The sequence below is a fragment of the Desmodus rotundus genome, chromosome 6 (genome assembly GCF_022682495.2).
Source record: "Desmodus rotundus isolate HL8 chromosome 6, HLdesRot8A.1, whole genome shotgun sequence".
Classification (NCBI taxonomy): Eukaryota; Metazoa; Chordata; class Mammalia; order Chiroptera; family Phyllostomidae; genus Desmodus; species Desmodus rotundus.
The window spans coordinates 20135536-20155728 of record NC_071392.1 but is presented as its reverse complement, the minus strand read 5'-3'; the positions used below and the strand labels follow the sequence as shown (position 1 = coordinate 20155728).

Genomic DNA, 20193 nt, shown 5'->3' with positions numbered 1-20193 from the left:
TACCTCTTGGTTAAGGTACCTTGATTCTCCACTCTGTGTAGTCACTGTTTTCCCTTTTGTAATTTATGTGAAGATGCTTCAAGGCCATGTAAGTGTCCTGGTGATCACCAAGCACCCCTGCACCCACACACACATGTGTATGTCAGGGTACATTTAGCATACACTGATGACTCTTGTGTGAATCAATTTTTGGTGTAGTGATTGAAAAGTGGTGATTTTCTAACTCTGTGTTCCCTTCTCCATTTACTAATTGGCAGTCTCCTTAAAGAAAAGGTTTTCCTTCTGCTCAGTTACCCTTCTTTCCCTTGGACATGGATAAATTTGCTCTCTTTCAAATGAATATTATGAGTATGGGCCTGTGGATTCTTATTTTGTTCATTGTGTTGTTATCCATTGATGTCCTTACTTGTTTTGGCGCTCACATTGTTCCAGTTTATGCCAGTGAAATTGTCCTCAGGATGGTTCCTATGTTGTTTGATCTATTTTGATTTTTGTTTATTGTTGTTCAAGTACAGTTGTCTCCATTTCCCCCGCCGCTACTCCCCTGCACCCCGGCCATCCCCAACTCCCACCCTCGATCCTAACCCCCTTTGGCTTTGTCCATATTTTGATTTTTTTTTTAAAGCAATTCTGTATCTTCTAATACAAAATGTCCCGGGATCATTTTGAATCTTCCCTATTCCAATCTTGGAATCAGCCAGTTATCCAAGAAACCTTGGATTCTATTAGTAGGAAATGATATTTATTTATTTATTTATTTGTTTGTTTATTTAAGATTTTATTCATTTGTTTTTAGAGAGAGGGGAAGGGAAGGAGAAAGAGGGGGAAACATCAATGTGTGGTTGCCTCTCACACTCCCCCTACTGGGGACCTGCCCCACAATCCAGGCATGTGCCCTGACTGGGAATCTAACCAGTGACCCTTTGGTTTGCAGGTCAGCACTCAATCCTCTGAGCCACACCAGCTAGGATAATGGGAAATGATATTTAGACCCTATGACACTTCTTTTTATGCACAAATAATATTATTACAACTTTTGGAACTGGTTTGAGCTTAAGACGCTTAAGGATTTTTTAATTTAAATGCATACATTTTTTCTAATTGTGAGTTATATATACTTATGTTACAGAAAATATAAACAAGTAAAATAAGAGGAATAAAATGTTTCCTGAACCCACTGCTCATGTTGACCACTGTTGAGTCCTAGTGTATTTTATGTAACTAAGATCATTTCATATATGTGAATTTGCTTTTTCCAATTAGCATGATTGCTTTCTCCAAGTCATAAAAATTATATTTTCCAGTCATATATTGCATTTTAAAATTTATTTTTTCCTTGTCTTTTTATTTTCACTACTGCAGTATCAGGGAGTAGGAAAAGTTTTTGTATGGTACTCAGCCTCTTCTTTCTCTACTTCCCTCTCTAAATGCCAGATTGTTGCTCATTTTCCGCCCTCCCCCTGGATATCAGAGGATCTAAAATTATCAATGTGGAAGTACGTGAACTAGTATCAAAGACTGTGGGAAGGATTTATTTTGTATTCTAAATATACTTTTTATTTTAGTTATGACAAGCTGCTCAGTGATAAATTCGTGTGCTTTCAAATTGACGTCAATGTTTGGCAAACAGAAACAAGTCATTCAAGGAAATATCTGCCTGTTTACTGCTCTGGTATGCTTAGACCTGTGCGTACAGTTTTTAACTCTTGAGAGCAAGGGCTGTCTCTGGTTTTGCTCAACATTGCTTCCTCTCTAGTGCAGGGTTTTCCTGCTTTGACACTATTGAAATTTGTGAGCAGATATAACCCTTGTTGTTGGGGGCTGTCCTGTGCATTGTAGGTTGTTTAGCAACAGCCCTTCCCTCTGCCCGCTGGATTCCAGTAGACATTGCCAAGTGTTCCACGGGGAACAAAACAACCCTGATGTAAGACCACCGCTCCAGTGCAATGCTTGACACACAGTGAGCACCCCCAAAATACTTGATAGATTGATAAATATACTTGAACCACAGCCGGACATTTCCTTGTATTGTATCGCCATTTCCTCTAAATTATCAGAATTACCATTTGAAATATTGTAGGTATGCAGTCACTATCAAAATTCCATTGTCTTGTAGCCAAAAATTCTAAGGCTCTTATCTAGAAGAGAGGTTTTAGAGCACTTTGCTTATTAAAATACCCCAAAACATTTTATTTAAGGGATGGGTTTTCTAAAACCCGAATTCTACAGTGTGTGCAATGTATGTGTGTTCGTGTCTTTCTCAGTGCGAAACATAGAATAACATGGAGCAGTTACACCACCTGGGAGTTGAATGAGCCTGGTCAGTTGTCGCAGGAAGGAAGGATCTGGAGAGATTCCACTTGGGGCCAGTGGTGGAGCCCAGAGGAGGAATGTGCAGGCCCTCGAGGGGACTTCTATTTCTGTGACGAAGTGGTACATTAATTCTTAAAATGTAATTTGCAGGATATTTCTATTTTTATTAAAAGGCAAGCAAAAAGTCATTCAGAAATAAAAATACTAGCAAGTTTAAGATGTGATATCGTTTTGGAAATGTGATAGTGAAAACTTTACATGAGTCCTCCTATCTTCTTGAGGAAGGTTTAGATGAACACAGTGAATCTTAGTGGTCTTACTCGCACAGCACGGTTCCTTGCAGCTTTGGTCATTCTTTCCTTGTTAAGGCAGCTGCTCACAGTTTGTTTCCACTGTTAATGTCTCACCAGAAAATACAGTTACAAATTTTTGAGGAGAGAACTGTTATATTTCATGGTTTTTAAGAAAGATCCTTTCTTTTATATCGATAAAGATAAGAATGAAGGATATGAATATAACAGCTACATTTTTGTATTAAAAAGGAATATATGATTTTATTTAGAAATAGTTCTATAGGATATGTTATTTTAAAATTTTAGTGTTTTTTTCAGTTATTATAAATACTAAAACTTCCAGCCCTGGCTGATGTGGCTCAGTGAACTGAGTGCTGGCCTGCAAACCAAAAGGTTGCTGGTTCAATTCCCAGTCTAGGGCACATGCCTGGGTTGCAGGCCAGGTCCCCAGTAGGGGGACACAGGAGAGGCAACCACACATTGATATTTCTCTCCCTCTCTTTCTCCCTCCCTTCCCCTCTCTCTAAAAATAAATAAATAATATATATTTTTTAACAATACTAAAACTTTCATAGAATTTTCTGGGAGATATAATGAAGATTTTGTAGAGTCTGAGTGATTTTGATTACATGAGAGATTATAACAAAGTCATGGTAAGGATATTAAACAAGCCAATGTTTTCTGGGCAACAAATTATGTAGTGTTATTGTAGGCATATATGTAGTTTATTGCTATCAAGTGTTAAAAATTTAAGTTTTAGATGGCAATTTAATTATTTTTGCTTTCTGTGGAACAATTGATGTGAGTGTTTTATCAGCCTGCGTGATTCCTGGATATGTCCGCCTTCCATGAAGGGTGTTTTGTGACGTTTGCTCCTGTAGTTTTAGCTTTAATGGAAAAGAGAGTAGTTTATAATTATGGATTTTTTTAAGTTTGTTCTTCTTATGATGAATAATTTCACTCATTTGGAATATAGAATAAAAGGTAAATTCTGAAACGCAGCTAACCACAGACTACTTCGTGAGAATGTCGCGGTGGAGGGGCTGAATCACGTTACGTGTTTTGTGTGCTGGGGTTACCATGGCTTCATGAAACGCTCTATGCTTTGGGGGCGATACTGCAGCCCTGTAATTTCATTACCTTAGAACCCAATGTCTTCCCCCCACCCCCTGTCCTAAGCAATAGTGTCTCCACACAGAGAGTTTCACTTTGAAGTTTGGTCCGTCATCTTGTCTTTTCCTAGTACAGCCATGTGGTTTTGAAATTTGGACAAAGTGCTCCTCAGAGCTACTTTTGTAAAAACTATTAATTAAAATTTTCTATTTTGGGATGTACTTTCACCTTTATTTAAAAAACCAAATTGAAGTGTGTTGGACCATAAGGAACGCTTTAGAACTGGTTCGTCCAATATGACAGCCACTAGGCACATTGGCTATTTCTTTTTTAATTTTAATTAATGAAAATTAAATAAAACAAAACATTTAGTGTTTCAGTCACTCTAGGTCACATTTCAAGAGTTCCATAGTCACGTGTGTCTAGTAGCTACCACATGAGACAGTGCAGGCATAGAACATTTCCGCCGTCACACACCGCCCTGCTGGCCAACTGCTCTAGAACGGGGTTGGCCAGCTGCGACCCAGGGGCGCAGTCTAACCCACCACTTGTTTTGTAAGTAAAATTTTATTGAAATACAGCCAGTTGTCTCCTTGTTGTCTCTGGCTGCTTTCAGGCTATACCAGAAGAATTGAGTAGTTGGAATAGAGACCATAGGAGTCACAGAGTCGAAGACATTTTCTGTCTAGCTCTTTGTAGAAAAAGATTGTGACCTCACTTTAGAGTATACATAATTCATAAAGTTGAGGTTGTTTGAAGAGTATAGTTATTATATAGATATTATATATAATATATATTAATAGTCTAACTGGTTATATAAGGCAGATTTATCATAATTCATAATGAGCAAATCAGAAGAACATCGACAATAGAATTATCGGGCCAGCCCTCTGGATCACTAGTCGAGAACAGTCATCCCCATGTAGGAACAACTAGAGTGCAGGTCCTTCTCTGGTAGATCAGATTCATTCCGAAAAGGAGAGCATTAAAGAACAATATCAGGCAAGACAACACATAAATGGTCAACATACTCAGGGTGGGCTGGACAACTGGCAGAATGAGAGCACAGTTGCTGTGAGGACCACCTGTGCTGCTGATGCATTGTCATCCGTGGACCGGAGTCTGATTGGCTGTGAGACATGGATCTGCAAAGGACACAAGCACAGTTAGAAAATTAAGAATGAAACGGGGTGAAATTGATCTGTTAGACCTAAAAACATTTCAACATTAAATCTTTCCACTTAGACTTCAATAGGAATTTTAAAATTCAAAAAAGTTAATTTCATTAATAGAGTACCTGCTTTCTAATTTTTTATTGATTGGCTCATTCTGTCAGTAGTGTTTGTGTGGTCTTGTGGAATATCCAAGGAATTTAGTCTCTTAGATAGATAACATGTAAAATGCTTAAATCCATTTTGTTTTAATATTTCACATACAATCCTTAAAAGTAATGTCTTAAACCTTAGAGCTTTTCCATTGTGGTGGGGCATGAGCTTATTTTGTCTGTGTGTTACTTAGTTGATTTTAAGTTGTAAAATGCAATCTAATAAAAGTAAGCTTTTGACATTGCCCCAACAGAACTGTCTCTGCTGCTCTTTCTTTGTTACTTTCCCAGGTTGAAGCTAGCACAGTTTCTTATTCAAAGTGCCCTTGCTTCTTTGTGGCCAGGGCTTCAGTGAGTGCCTTATAAAGACTGACCTTCACTGAAGCAGATTATAATGTAGCAGGGAGAGCTAAATTTAGAGGGAAAGCAAGCCTCTGCTCCAAATAGTAACAGCTTAAACGATAGAGACTTCTGGTGAAAAGAATATCTTCAGTTATTTCAATACCAGTAGGTGAGTCTCTGTGTTTGTTTGTTTGTTTGTTTGAATTTTTGGTGCTGTGTACATCAGAATCCATCTTTTTTATGTTTACATGTTATCGTGTTCTTTTCCACATAGAATATATTGAGGGTGTGAAACATAAGCCCACCTAATTAGGCTATGAAGAAACAAACATTTGTGTTTAGAACTGAAGAGAATATAAATGGAGCTCACAATTTTTAAAACAGTAATTCCCCCATAGGGAGTCTGTGTTGAGTGGTAGTTCACCATCAGCAGCAAAACAGAAACAAAGTGCAAAGGTAGAGCTCATCGGGGGATCCTGTGTGTTTATATTCTGGATCCTAAAGGAAAACTTCTAGAGAAGGTTTACACTTTTAAAATACTTTTGATTCCAGAATAAAAGCATCTTTGGCAAAGAGTAACTCCTTCCTGCTCTAGAAGTTTTGGGTCAGTTGTGCCCTACTTTTTCTATTTTTGTTTTTGCATCTCTGTGTGAGACGCCAGGTCTTTAACAGGTACTTTTCTTTACTAACAGAAGAAAACATTTTATATAACCTTTGTTGTCTGGGGGAGGTATGGACACAAAGAGAATACGTGTATGCACACACACATACATGTATATACATGCATATACATGTATGCACACACATTAATTGTTCCCCGATGAAATGTTTGTGATCCAGAGTAAATCTATTGACAATGCCAACAGGGAGATTTCTGAATGAAAGTGTTTCGCAGGGAATATAAATAATGCTTTAGAAGCTCTACTTCCAACACCTATCAAATAAGAGATTTCACTGACTGAGTTTATTACATTTGTAACTATTTCCGTCTGTAGCTGCTGCCCCATGTACAAGCAGGAGTCAGTCGCTTTCTCTGCCCTTGTTCTAGGACTGGACTACTATTGTCCCACCCAGCTCATTGTATTGTAAATGTTCGGGTTTTATCTTCAGGGTTCTGTGCTTCGTATTAAGTTCACTTTATAGGATTGATAAAAAATTGTCTCTACTTACGCCATATTACTGTTTGGGTTTGTTACCTTATTTTTAATTAGTTTCAATTTTTGAGTTGTGATTAAAGTTTTCAATGATAAACAGATTACTTACTATATGAAGATAGAAGTTTCTCTAGTGGGTGAGGAGAAAGTTTGGTAGTAAATTGAATAATGATTTTTCCATGCTTAAGATTTCTTTTAAACTTTGAAACATAAATAATTTACTTGAACACTACAAATTTTCTTGATTGTTTACTGGTGTAAGTAATAGAGAAAATAAGATACTTTCAAGTCACAAATTTTAAAAACTTTGAAAGATAAATAATTTGCTTGACATTTTCTTACCTGTTTGTTCTTCATAATTTAGCCAATCTAAACATATTTTCAGATTATAATATTTATGCTAGCAAACTTATTTTCAATTTATAAAAGGTCTTATTTTTTCACCTTTTTCAACACTAATTTACTATATTTTTGTATATTAAATCCAACAGAAGAATATTGTATACACAAATCTCTGCCCTCTGAAGTAAAAAAATGAAAGGCCTTCTAGCAGTTTTTATGTCTTTCTGAAATTTTTCTTGCAGAGCAGATATATGTGCCATTTTTAACCAAAAAAATATGTTGTACACTCTTATTCCACCTGCTTTTTCCATTAGCAATGCCTTGGTCATCTTCCCATGCCAGAACCACAGCCTATTTGACAGTTATTATTAAATGCTTACTTTTTACTCAGCATTACTTTAGGTGCTAAGGACACACTATCAAGTAAAACCTACAAGTCCCTACCACATGGAGGTTACACTCTCAGGGGAGGAATAGACCATAGGCAGACAGAATAATGAAATGGCAGGTACTGCTTAGCACAATGCAGAGAAGGAGAGCCCCTCTGCAAAGGAGGATTCTGTTGGATGTAGAGAGTAAGCCAAAGGAAGGCCTGGGGTAAGATCCTGCCCACAGGCCAGGTGACCGCCTCTGGCACCTTGGAAGAAGAAAGAGGGCAGTGTGGCTGGAGCGCAGTGGGTGGTGGGAATGGCTAATTCCTTCTCTTGTAAAGCTTCATAAAGTTCCATTTGTTGGCTTATTATAACTTATTTTACCAGCCTCATGTTTATGAGTTTTGAAGTTTCCATTTTTTATGCATCCAGCATGTTGAACTGAATTTGTTTTTTGAACTGAATTCTTTATGCACATGCTCACAGAGGTATATTTGCATACTTGAGTAGCTATGACTGTAGAATAAATTCCTGGTATAGGAATTGCTGGAACACAGGTTATGCACCAGAAGTATTGCATGGAGTTAATCCCTTATACCAAAGTTTATGCCTGGGGTTGCTTCCCCCATGTATTTTGTTAACACTGTATATTTGTTAGACTTTTAAAACTTCCTAGGTCAGCAGTTAAAATTATATCTCATTTTAAAAAGTAGATTCCATATGTGTGAGATTCAACAGGTACTTATTAGGCATACACTTTTATATAAACTGCTTAATTGAAATGCATAATCTTTATTTTCTTTGTTTTCAGAAATTTTATGAATAAGCATCAGAAGCCAGTGCTAACAGGCCAGCGGTTCAAAACTCGGAAAAGGGGTAGGTTGTATTGTATGTTTGAATGTACATGTGTGTGGGTGCGTGTGCTTAAAGTTCTAATCAAAATGTAAAATTGAGCAAGAATTAGGATTATATCCTTGTTTCCAGCTAACCTCACTAATTCTACTCTTTTTAACTCTTGGGTGGAGAATCTGAAGTTCTGAGATCCAGCCACAGAATTTCCAGTCACTCTGGTGTTTGATTTTGGACCCGTCATTTAACTTGTCTAGCTCTGTGCCATATCTACAAAATGAGAGAGAATTATATCTTCAGGTTGCCTCACTCTCGTGTGATGGTATGAAAGCAGTTGATTAACTTTAGTGTTTTGGCATCAGCATTTGTATTTGGTTTTTGCTCTTTTTTGGTTTTTTTTTTAAATGTTCATAGCAAAAATGCTAAAATTCAGAGAAAAGTAAATCAAGGAATTTTTACCTTTTCAGAATTCAGGGAATAAAGTTAAACTTACTGTAAATATCTTTAAAATGCAGGATATTTTCAAGTAACTTTTATTGTGGGAAAGCTAGTTTGAGGATGCCTGGTAAAATTCCTATTTATGTGAGTGACTTCTTTTTTTATGTCATGTTCATCTTACCATACCTTCTGTGTAAAGAATTTTTTTTTTTTTCATCCTCACCCAAGAACATGCTCACTGATTTTAAAGAGAGAGGAAGGGGGGGAGAAAAAGAAGGAAAGAAACATCGATGTGAGAGAGAAACATCAATTGTTTGCGTTTCGTGGGCACCCCTACTGGGAACCAAACCTGCAACCTAGGCGTGTGCCCTTACCAGGAATCGAACCGCTGACCTTTTGGTTTGCAGACAATGCCCAACCAACTGAGCCACACCACCCAGAGCAAGACTATATTCAAACATTTATATTTAATCAGTTTTACATAATTATGTAGAGACCCTCTTAGATTTAAGAGTAGTTGAGCCAATACTTGATAGGACAACTTTTTAAATATAGGCAACAAATGGAATTATTGTGTTGACTAACACTGAGGAAAGTGAAAAATATTTGAGGAAATATCACGTACAAAGATAAATGGTGGCCGAATATCTTTCTGAGGGCCTCGTTGCTGACTATGAAGCATAATACCATGTAATGACCATCAAGTGCTAGAACGTTGAATTGATAGCCCGTATTATATGCCTTTGCTATATGCCTCCAGCTGAGGCAGCACCTGCTGCTGATGCTCCCTTGCGGTGCCGTGTCTGTGTGAGCGGCGAGTCTAGTCGGAGAGAAAGAAAAGAAGACAGTACGATGGAGCGTTTAGATGAGGCATGTTTCCAAGGGTCACTACGTAGCACTAAGGCTGAATTTAACTGTAAATGCTGCCAGCTTACCAATGAAAACTTAAAAATGTTAAAAGTAACCAAATGGTTGTTTTGTACAGTATTTCTGTTTTGTACTCTCCTTCTTTCAGGTTTTTGTTTTGTTTTGTTTTTCCAATCTCTGGCCCACCCCCATAAGCTAAGTAGAACCATAGCCTGAGCCACTGCCCTCTATTTAGTCCTCTGAGGGAGCGATTTCCCCATTGAAATCTGGAAGCTGGTACCAACACAAGGCCCTACAGCCAACAGGCATTCTTCGTCTTACTCTTTAAAGCATTCTGGGAGAGGGGTGGGGTGGAAAACTCTTTATAAAAATCATCATAGTTGGTTTCCAGAGGACTTAATCAATAAGGAACAACATAGTTCAGTTAAGGTGTTATTGGGCCCAGTAGTATGATAATACTTAACATATACCCAACTGTGAGGTGCCGAAAGGGTTGCCATCCCCTGCCCACGGAGGGAATGTGTTAATCTCAGACTGGATCTCCAACTCTAGCAGCTTTCTTAGTGTGATGCTGATTCACACACGAGCTGAGCTCCAGAGCCAAGAGCTAGCCCGAGAATGTGTTGCACAACAGCAGGCATGATTCGACAAGTAAACTGCCCGTACAGCCTTCAGTCTTAAACCGGACGGGCCTTCTCTGATTCTGAGCTGGGCCGCCTCATTCATCTGGCGGGCAAGACGGCGCCTGCGTGGGACTGCTGCTGGAGCACTAGAGCCCGGCAACCTTTCCCGAGCCGCTCCTCCATCCGGCTGGGTTTACGTAAGGCAGGGCTGTTGGAGACTGAAGCAGCATTTGAGCCATTTTGTGCCAGATGCTGACGGGGGGAAAAAAATAGAGTCAACCTCTTTTTCTACTCTTCGTGATAGTGAATTGCCTCCCAAAGATTTGCTGTGCTTTGGCTTTTCTTTTGCTATTATGACGGGGCTGACTTCAGATAAATGGTTGGGAGTTTTGTTAAGCAGAGGAAAAATCTACTGAGGCTTTTTCAAGATTGTTTTGATAGACTGTCTTCTGAAGACCTGCCATCAATTTGAAACTGTTCTAGCAAAGCTAATGCTCTTCCATGTGCAAGTTAGTACAGAAATATATTTCTTATTCTTAACATCAACATGTCCCATTATGGTAGGATCATCACACAGAACTCCTTTTAGACTCTTTTCCTTTATGAAATGTACATACCTTATTTATGATATTTTCTCCAAAAAAGGTATGTTTTCCAGTTTGGCTTGTGAGAATCTCAAAGGATGAAAAATTCTACCCTGAATCATTGTTATGCTTAGCTAAATGAAATATGTAATAACTAAACTGACCTCCCTGTACATTTTGTAGGGAAATTGGGTTAAAACTAGTGAAAACAGGAGAGGGAACAAATGACCAGACCACAGGCATCCAGAGTGACTGTGCGCTCAGGCATGTCCCTGAGACTTTCCGTCCGTGCTAGTGGTTTCGGATTGCTTAGGGCGACAGCAAGTGGTGTGAGCGACTGATGGGCTAAAGCTTTAGTGTGAGAGAGAGAGAGAGAGTGTGTGTATGTGTGTTGCATGTGTAGTTAGGAAACCCATGGTAGTTGTTCACTTACTATACACCGCACTGACCTTCAGAAAGGAATGTAGGTTATGTTATTTACCACTTAATTGACAGGTTGGGGAAATGCATTAACCAGTTACCCTAATTCCCAGAGAAAACACTGCATTTAGACAACTCACCGGCATATTTGAGTGTCAGAAATAGGCCCATTCCTCTATGTCAGTACAAGGGCTATTATGACTAACTTCTTCAGTGTCCCACTTGTGATTCACAGACACAATATAAATTTGAGACCCTAATTATATATTCCCACTTCAAGGGAGGCATGACTTGCCAAATGGAAACTCAAGGAAGCAATGGCGTATTTTCGTTAGGCTTTGTTAGCATTTCTGCTAGGCTGTCCTCAAATGAAATATGAAATTACATGTATATTGTTTCAGATGAAAAAGAGCCTTTTGGTAAAATGTCTTGTTTCCCTAAACTTCCATCCATGTTCTTGCCATGTTCCCGTACGGGAATTTTGTGCTCCTCTGGGCGGACACTCATCTTAGCAGGTAGGAGTTTTGTTTTCCAGCTTGCAAAAGAATTATTAATCCCATCACGCCTCATGACTTTTTAAGATTCCTAAGCTGTTCGTGATCATTCTGAGCTGATGCATTATTGCCCACTCTTGAGGTATCTCTGGCCATGATACGCTGTTTCCTCCTTTTACTTTTCCTCTTCGTTGGCAAATCTTGTGGAAAGTATAACTGGAGGATGAAGGAATTTTTACACACAACACTTTTTCAGTTGTCGTTTAGATTCAAAACAACATCCCCTGCATGAATTTGTAGGTAGCCTGGGTGTTACCTTACTTACCAACTTCTATTTTCCAGTGCCTTAAATTTATAATTTTCAGATGATCAAAGTCTGTTCCACCACCTGAGTCAACATCCAAGCATCTTGCGGTGCAACGGGGATGGCCTCAGCTGGTTTTGGAAGCTTAGTGTTGTCATTAATACTCAATAAACAGCTCGTAGTCTCTACTTCTCTGCTTCTTGTGATCTTTACTATTTATGTTCTTATATTACAGGAAAAGGGCCTTTTCTTCATGGGGGAAGGAGAATTACCCTTTGGCTAGACCCTGAGTAGGGGATGCAGTTTCCTTTCCCTGCCTGTGAGTTCCTTCTGCGCAGACCCAGGCAGTTACCCTCCCCCTCACTCCTCGAGTTCCTCATAGTCTGTACTCTAATATTCCCACTCTCTTTCTCCCCCTCAATGCAATAAGACTAATTATATTTTTTCTGCAGTCAATGTTTGCGTGTTCTTGGCTACATAATGTTTTGCTTATGGCACGAAAGACTTTTTATCCCTTGTTCGTGAAGAATAGCATTCTGCTTCGTTTACGTCTGACTTTATGGTATCTCACGCTCGAGGCTCACTGGTGCTGGGGATGTCATTCTCCTCTGGTTCTGAGGCTGCGGCATTAACCCTTAATGAAACCACTATAGTAGTCAGTCTGTACAAACCAGGCAGCTGTTGTCTGGTTTTCAGTTGTATCAAAGTTATGTATGAGCATGGTTTAAATACTCACACTTCTTTCTGCAAGACACGTTATAACAACAGATCTGCCCCCAGGAGAACTCTTCTACTTTTTAACTGCTTCTTTTAATTTTTACATTCATGTAGCCAGCCAAACATTCTTAAATGGCTATTCCTTGATTTTCTGTTGGAGGTATTATATATGCACTTCCTCCCATGAAAGATGAGGATTAGGCTCTTTCACTGCCCCCATCCCCCTGCAAACCTCCCCTCCTCTGTAAAACGTATCTCAGTTTTAGCTGGACCATTGCTTGGGGTTAACATTATTGTGACTTTGAACATGCTCTTCATAGCTGAACTGTTACTTGATCACTTTTCTTTTGCTAAGCACTGCTTTATTTTTGGATTTAATAACTTTAATTTTTATTTTTCTGCCTTGTTTTCTGTGCCTGACACCTAGTCACCCCAACCTTCCCCTTTGTTAAGTAACTCTCGATACAAACACTAGGCATTCTAACGTTACTGTATTGAAGGATTTCTTACATTATTATGTTACAATATAATAATAATATAAGCTGTCCTGGTCAGTTTGCTGTGTAGGCTGACCGGACGGCTGTCGGCTTGCAGTGCTTGAACTGTCTTTTCGTCGCTGTCCTGAAGAGGACCGCTGCTTGTCTCCTGGACGTTTTTCTCTCTCTCCCGGGATCAATTTATGATCGTAATGGCAGTGGCTGCTTCAATCGCTTTAAAAAAAGTCTGAGAAACATAACTTTTCAGGCCTTTACTAAACACTGGAATTTTAGCTTGGAAATAGTTTTCCCTCAGAATCTTGAAGAAATTTCTCTGGTTATGGTATTTCTGTTGAGCAATTCATTGTCATTCCGTTTCTTGATACTTAATAGGTGCTTTGTTCTTTTGCCCCTGCAACGGCAGGTAGCTGCTTTGCGCCCTGTGTTCTGGGAGATCGAGGTGAGGAATGCACCTTGCTGTGGAGCCGCTTTCGGTCCTTGTGCTGGGTGCCAGAGAGCCCTGCGCATTCTTCAGTTCTGTAAAACTTCCCTGAAACGTTTGAATAATTTCCTCTCTTTCTTTAATTCTATTTTTATTATACACATTTTGTTGTAGCATTTTTCTTCTCTTCCTCCTTCTCCAACTTTTTTTTACAGTTGCAATATCCACACAGCTCCCTAAAGACATATATTTTTATACTTATTTATTGTATTACAGTTGTCCCAGTTTTTCCCCCTTAGCCCATCCCCTGCTCCCACAGTCCATCCCCACACTATTGTCTGTGCCCATGGGCTCTTCATACCTGTTCTTTGACTAATCTCTTCCCCTCTTTCCACCATTCCCCCCTCCTTTCCTCTGGAAGCTCTCTAAAGATAGTGATGATAGCAAATTTTTCCTCTTTGAAATTTTGGATCCTTCCCTTGTCCCTCTCTCCCCACATCCAGACTCATTCTCCATAAATTTGAATCTTAGATTCTTCACATTTTACCTAGTTGTTATTTTTATGTCTCATCTGACCTCTATTTCATCATCTTTACATTTTTTCATCAGTATACACGATCCTTAACTTTGTTCAAGATCTGGCTCCAAAGTGACCTTCAATAAGAAGTCTGTCCAGAGCCTGCTGAGGATAGAAAGCTGCATCCTACCTATATTCCTACATGCTCCGAAACGCTCTCAGGAGGTCTACCAAGTCAAAACTTTTCAAAATAATACTAAGATATTATTTGCCCCTGTCACGTACAATCATGTGTGTACAGGGGAGTGTCCAGAGCTGGGGACGGGTGATGGCAAAACACATTGTGTGCAGCATGCAGGGGACCCACCTGTCTGCCCTGAGGCCAGGCGTTGAAGGCGTTTGCAACAATGTAAAACAGTGTCTGTCTTCTCACTATTTTTTTTTTAAATGTATTAAGTTACCTGCTTTAATTTCTATAAAGTAAGCAACCTCTTTGGAATCCTCAGTACTTTTTAAGGGTGTCAAGGGTTGAGATCATCTGCTCCGAAGCTAATGCATTTATTACATTCACAGATAGCTCATCGCGCAGAACACATATTCATGTACCCTAGACTTACTTATCTTGTAAAGAGATGTCCCTCCGAGAAATACCACGTGTTGGTGAGGCTGTAGCAAGAAGAGAACCCTTGTACACTATTGGTGAGACTGCAGAGTAGTGCAGCCACTAAGGAAAACAGTGTGGAGATTCCTCAAATAATTAAAAAATAGAACTATACCATATGACCCATTGATTCCACCAGTGGGGAGTTATCCGAAGAAAACAAAACTCAAACCATATGTGCACTCCCATGTTTACTGCAGCACTGTGTGTGATAGCCCAGATACGGATGCAATCTACATGTTCACCAGCGGACATTTGATATTCACACACACAATGGAATATCATCCAGCCCTAAAAAGAAGGACATCCTGCCGTGTGTGACAACATGAGTGGACCTTCCAAGCATTAGACAAACTCATAGATACAGAACAGATTGGGGGTGCTAGAGGCAGGGGGTGGGGGAATGCGCCAAATGGGTGAAGGTGGTGCAAAGGTACAGGCATCCAGTTACAAAACTAAGTCCTAGGGATGCAGTGTGTGGCACAGTGACTACAGTTAATAACACTGTTGTGTATTGGAAACTTAGAGAGAGTAGATCTTAAAAGTTCTCATAGGGAAATAATTTGTAACTGTGTGATGATGATGTTAATGAATTAGACTTATGTTAATTATTTCACAGTATATACAAATACCAAATCATTATGGTGTACACCTAAAACTAATATATGTCACTTATAGCTCAATTAAAAAAAAATAATGAAATGTCCCTTTTTATTTCCTCCTTCTCAATCTTTATTTTGTTTTTTATACATTCTCCTTTATTTTTAGTTCATTCTCCCTGGATCATTTTTTTTTCTGTCTTAGATGAAACAAACTTTTAAGTTTTGAGTGTTATACTTTATTTTTTCTCAGATGGTCAAGACTAGTGCATTACATTAGCCCATTCTGTGAATGACATAAATGTCGATCAGGTTTTTATATATTAGAGTCAACATATTTTTGTGGCCTCTTTAAACAGCAGTAAATTGTTTGCTTGAATAAATGTTTGAACAAGGGGTTTTAAAGCATGCAAATCTAGTAGAAAACCTTAATTGCCCTCCAACTTTTAAATAATTACACTATCAAATACAAACAGTGGACGAAGGAAATAGAAGGTTGCTTTCGGGAATGTATTATGTAAATAAAGGAATAATTTTATAATTTTAAAATTTCAGATGAAAAAGAGAAATTCGAACCCACAGTCTTCAGGGATACACTTGTCCAGGGGCTTAATGAAGCTGGTGATGACCTTGAAGCTGTAGCCAAGTTTCTGGACTCCACAGGCTCAAGATTAGATTATCGTCGCTATGCAGACACGCTCTTTGACATCCTGGTAGCTGGCAGTATGCTTGGTAAGCCTTGCATTATAGCATCTTCTTGTTGTATATGTGCTTCCAATTCTATTGGAATATTTTCTTACAAGACAGAATCTTTTACAAGTTTCCATTTGTGGGAGTCTCAATGATTTTTACCTAGAGTACAGTTTGGAATGATATTAATGTGGCTGTGAGAAGATAATTAATTAAAAGAGGCATAGAATGGAGGGGTTTTGTTGACATTACAACACAGGTGGCCACTTTGCTTTAGCTAGAAGCCAACTTTCCCATGTGTTCCTAATCTTTAAATGTTTCTGGAGCATTTAACACAGGAGGAATGATTTTTGCATTTAACTTTGTGAATGTCATCTAGATCCTTCCAGTATTTGTATTTAAACCCCCACCGCCATGCTAGCTTTTCTTTTGAACCTCACCTTTTCTTTTTTTTTTTTTTAGACACGTGTATACATTTCTCCACTTGGAGGTAGAGTCTCCCTTTAATTTCTCTCTCTGAGCTCTTACTTATTTTTGTACTTGGCCCCATTTGCTTCAGGCCCCTTTCTGATCTGTACTGCTACTTTTCACTACATAACAAATTACTTTTGTTGTTATTATATGTAAAAATACCTCACATCATCACTGTAGGCAATTCAATTTCAAGCATAAAAGCTATAGTGCATTCAAACCCACAGGTAACCATTTTTAATATTTTGATTAATTCCCTTCTCTTTACCTAAGTATACAAACTTTTGAAAATGGGAAAGTATACAAATATGATACTCTACATGTATTTACTCTGCAACATGTTGTTGCTTTCACAGCAATGCATGTTATTTTAAATGACTCTAGACAGAATTAAAACCACACTGAGTTTGAAAAGTATTTAAGTCATTTCCAGTTTTCATTATTATAAACTACAATGTAATAAGTATCTGCATATACATATATCTGTGCTTTTGGGGGTATATCTTTATGTATTTAGCAAGGGATTAATGAACATCTCTGTCAGTCTATCTGAGAAAGAAAACCAGCCCCAAAAAGAAATGTTAGCATATTATCAAAAGTCACATGTCCCTTATACCTACACCTCTAGCAATGTCAGGTCCTCCCAATTTTGTCATATTCTTAGATCTTCGTCAACTAGGTGAGTGATAAATATTTTTATTTAAAAGTTTTAAGTTAATAATGAATGAAGTAGAACATTTTCTGATCTGAGTATTGAGGTTTTGGGGGGGGGTGGTTTTTTTTTATTGATGCTTTAGTAAATTCCATGCAAAAATAGTCTTCAGTGGATTTTGGTTCTTGCCAAACACATGACCTCAATCATTCCCATACACCCTTTTCAGGTCTTTGGGCCCTCCTGGCAGCCCTGGTGACCTCTGGTTACACTTGAAATGCTTTACTGTCTTCTTACCTGAGACCATTTAGACCTCCTCCTATGCCTGGACGTCACTTCCTACATGACCCCTGGGTTTCCATGCTTACTCTCCCCGCGCATGTGCTAAATTATCCGTATGCTCTGCATTGATTTTCTCAAGGCTTCCTCTACTGTCTGTGTAATGCCGATTAGCACATTTCTACCTGCAGCCCAGGTTTCACTCCTTCACTCCACGTCCATGCGTCCAAGAAGGGGGAGGGCACAAGGCGTGGTACAAGTATGAGCGTGGGCGGCACAGCCCCAAATGACCTTCAGGGGCCAGACCTGTGGCACAATGAATGAAGCTAGTCAGGGGCGTTCTTTTTACATGAACACTTTGTCTACTTGTCAGCTACCTGAGAGTTTTCTTCCCACCCTCAAAAATATTTGCCTTCTCTCATTGTTCTTGAAGCAACAATTATCTTGGTTTTTCAGTTGTACCCTTTGAAGAGTAAATACTAGAAACATTTACTTTTTGTTTGTTTGTTTTTTTACTTCTACTTTGAGAAAAACAGACTGACCAGAATTTTTAGAAATAGCAATTAATGCTTGTTCCCAATGTCAGGGAAAATAAATATTAATGTAATAGTATTAATCTGTAATAAATGTTTTGTTTTGTAAAAATGCAAAGACTATAGTTTCAAAATCAGACTTCTCAGTTATATAATTTCTACCAGGTTGGGATCATTAGCCCAGAGTCTTTAGAAGATTATCATCTTAATAAAATTTTGGTCCAGGTGGTTGAATTCATTAGAGAGCTAATTAAATCTTATGCATAAATTATTTGAATGAAAATAGATCCTGAAGGAGCTAACGTTTCTGAAAACTAATTTACTCATAAAACTGTATGCTGGAGTCAGGGAAAAGTTGGCTATGTGTAGATCTCTTTATCCAATGATCTGAAATCACAAATTAAATCAAAGCAGTTATACTTACAGTGGCTGGTACAAGTATGTATTCTATCAATATTTGTTGAGTATATGAAAGATATTAATCTAACTTGGCTTGTTCAAGCATTCTACTCTAATTAAACTGAAGTAGAATCAGAAAACAAAAATACCTACTGTTCTGCTGCCTTTCTTATAATCAACCAGTGTTTTAACGGGCACCATTAAAACTTACAGGAGGAGACTTTGTGGAAAGTTGAGTCATAGAAAAATGGCGTTCTTTTTTTCTGTTCATTTCGTTATGCCGTATAGGCCCTGGGGGAAAAGATGAGAGAAAATAAAATACACTCTTTCCTAGCCAAAGCAGCTGCTTGGTGACTAAACACAGATGACAAGGAGCCAGAGTGTATACTGTCCGACCCTGCACGGATAACTGGGTTCGTAGAGGCAACTTTAATACTTGCTCCAGCAGAAACCAACAAGATCTGCTATAAAAGCCGTGTCTGGTCCATGCCAATGTTGGTGAACTGGAGTCCAACAAAATATTATCAAGCCTGAAAAGTAAGCCATGTTCTGATACAGGAAACATCAGGAAGTGCATTGAATTAAGTTCATTGAATAAACGTTATTGTTCGCTTCCGTGGTTATGGATGTGGTTTGGACAGAACCAGACTTACAGTGCTAGGATCTAGTGAAGGCACAGGTGTAGAAGAGCAGTCTCATACACTATGGTGGGAGCATAAAATGGCACCACTAATTTGCATTGTATTAGAAACAAATATATAACGCCGTGTGCACACCTACACATGCACGTGGTTCTATGAAATTTTGTTGCGTGTAGATTTAACATCTACTTTCATTGTTTTCCTTGAGGGGCAGGTTGATCTGTTCTGCGTGTGCTGTGCTCACTTCAGTGTTGTCCTAACTGTAATTATCTCTCTCTTTTCAGCCCCTGGAGGGACACGCATAGATGATGGTGACAAGACCAAGATGACCAACCACTGTGTGTTTTCAGCAAAAGAAGATCACGAAACCATCCGAAACCATGCTCAGGTAGAGCCAGTCACTGAGAAGTTGTTTTGTTAGAAGGGAGACACTTGAACGGGACTTAAGGAAACGTGTGGTTCAGGAATTATGTGGGTCACTTTTTAAATAGGAATGCTATGCAGCTTATAACATTGAAGAGACACTCAACTGCATTCACAATGAGACAGTGGGCATTAAAATGTTATGAAGACGGAGGTTTTTACTTCTCTCCTGTACCGGACGTGGAGAATTGGATGCTCACATATTTTTCTGGGAAGAGTATAAATTGGCCCAACCTTTAAGGAGAACAATTTGGTGCTATCTTTCAAAACCAAAACTACATATTTTCTTGACCCAGGAATTCCACTTCGAGGGCTTTATCCTATAGATATGCATACAGTGTTAATTATCATAGTGTTGTTTAATAATCTCAAAGGATTAAAAACAATATATAAAAATGTAAACCAATAGAGTATTGAGTAAAGTTTGATAATTTATACTAAGAGACTATCATGCAGCTGTTAAAAAGGAAGAACAAGAAGATATTTCTGATACAGAAAACCTGTAAAGGTATGCTCTGGCTGATGTGGCTCAGTGGATTGAGCGCCAGCCTGGGAACCCAAGGGTCGCCGGTTCAATTTCCAGGCAGGACACAGGCCTGGGTTGTGGGCATGGAGGCATGCGAGTGGAAACCACACATTGATGTTTCTGTCCCTCTCTCTCTCTCTCTCTCCCCCTTCTCCTCTCTCTAAAAATAAATAAATAAATAATCTTTTTTAAAAAAACTATAAAATATTCACATCTAGATTAAATAAGGAACTGCAAGTCAAAAAGAAAAAGACAAGCAACTTATTAGGAAAAGACCATCCAGGCATTGCAAAGAAGAGGAAATGTATTAAAAATCTCCACCCCCCCAAAACAGAC

At 38.7% G+C, this 20193-nt stretch overlaps 1 protein-coding gene across 2 annotated transcripts in view; it reads left to right on the top strand.

The window, feature by feature from the left end:
* The window catches only part of BZW2 (basic leucine zipper and W2 domains 2), a 58543-nt gene that overhangs the window by 12306 nt on the left and 26044 nt on the right, over positions 1 to 20193 (top strand). Inside the window, exons 1-4 of one of the 2 annotated variants that reach the window (XM_045185194.3) lie at positions 5447 to 5554; positions 8064 to 8128; positions 15799 to 15975; positions 19193 to 19296. In XM_045185194.3, the coding sequence (XP_045041129.1) occupies positions 8071 to 8128; positions 15799 to 15975; positions 19193 to 19296 (339 nt within the window). In that variant the 5' untranslated portion in view covers positions 5447 to 5554; positions 8064 to 8070. Of the gene's footprint in view, positions 1 to 5446; positions 5555 to 8063; positions 8129 to 15798; positions 15976 to 19192; positions 19297 to 20193 lie in introns of those variants that run through there. The other variant, XM_024577153.4, reaches the window with a different exon arrangement.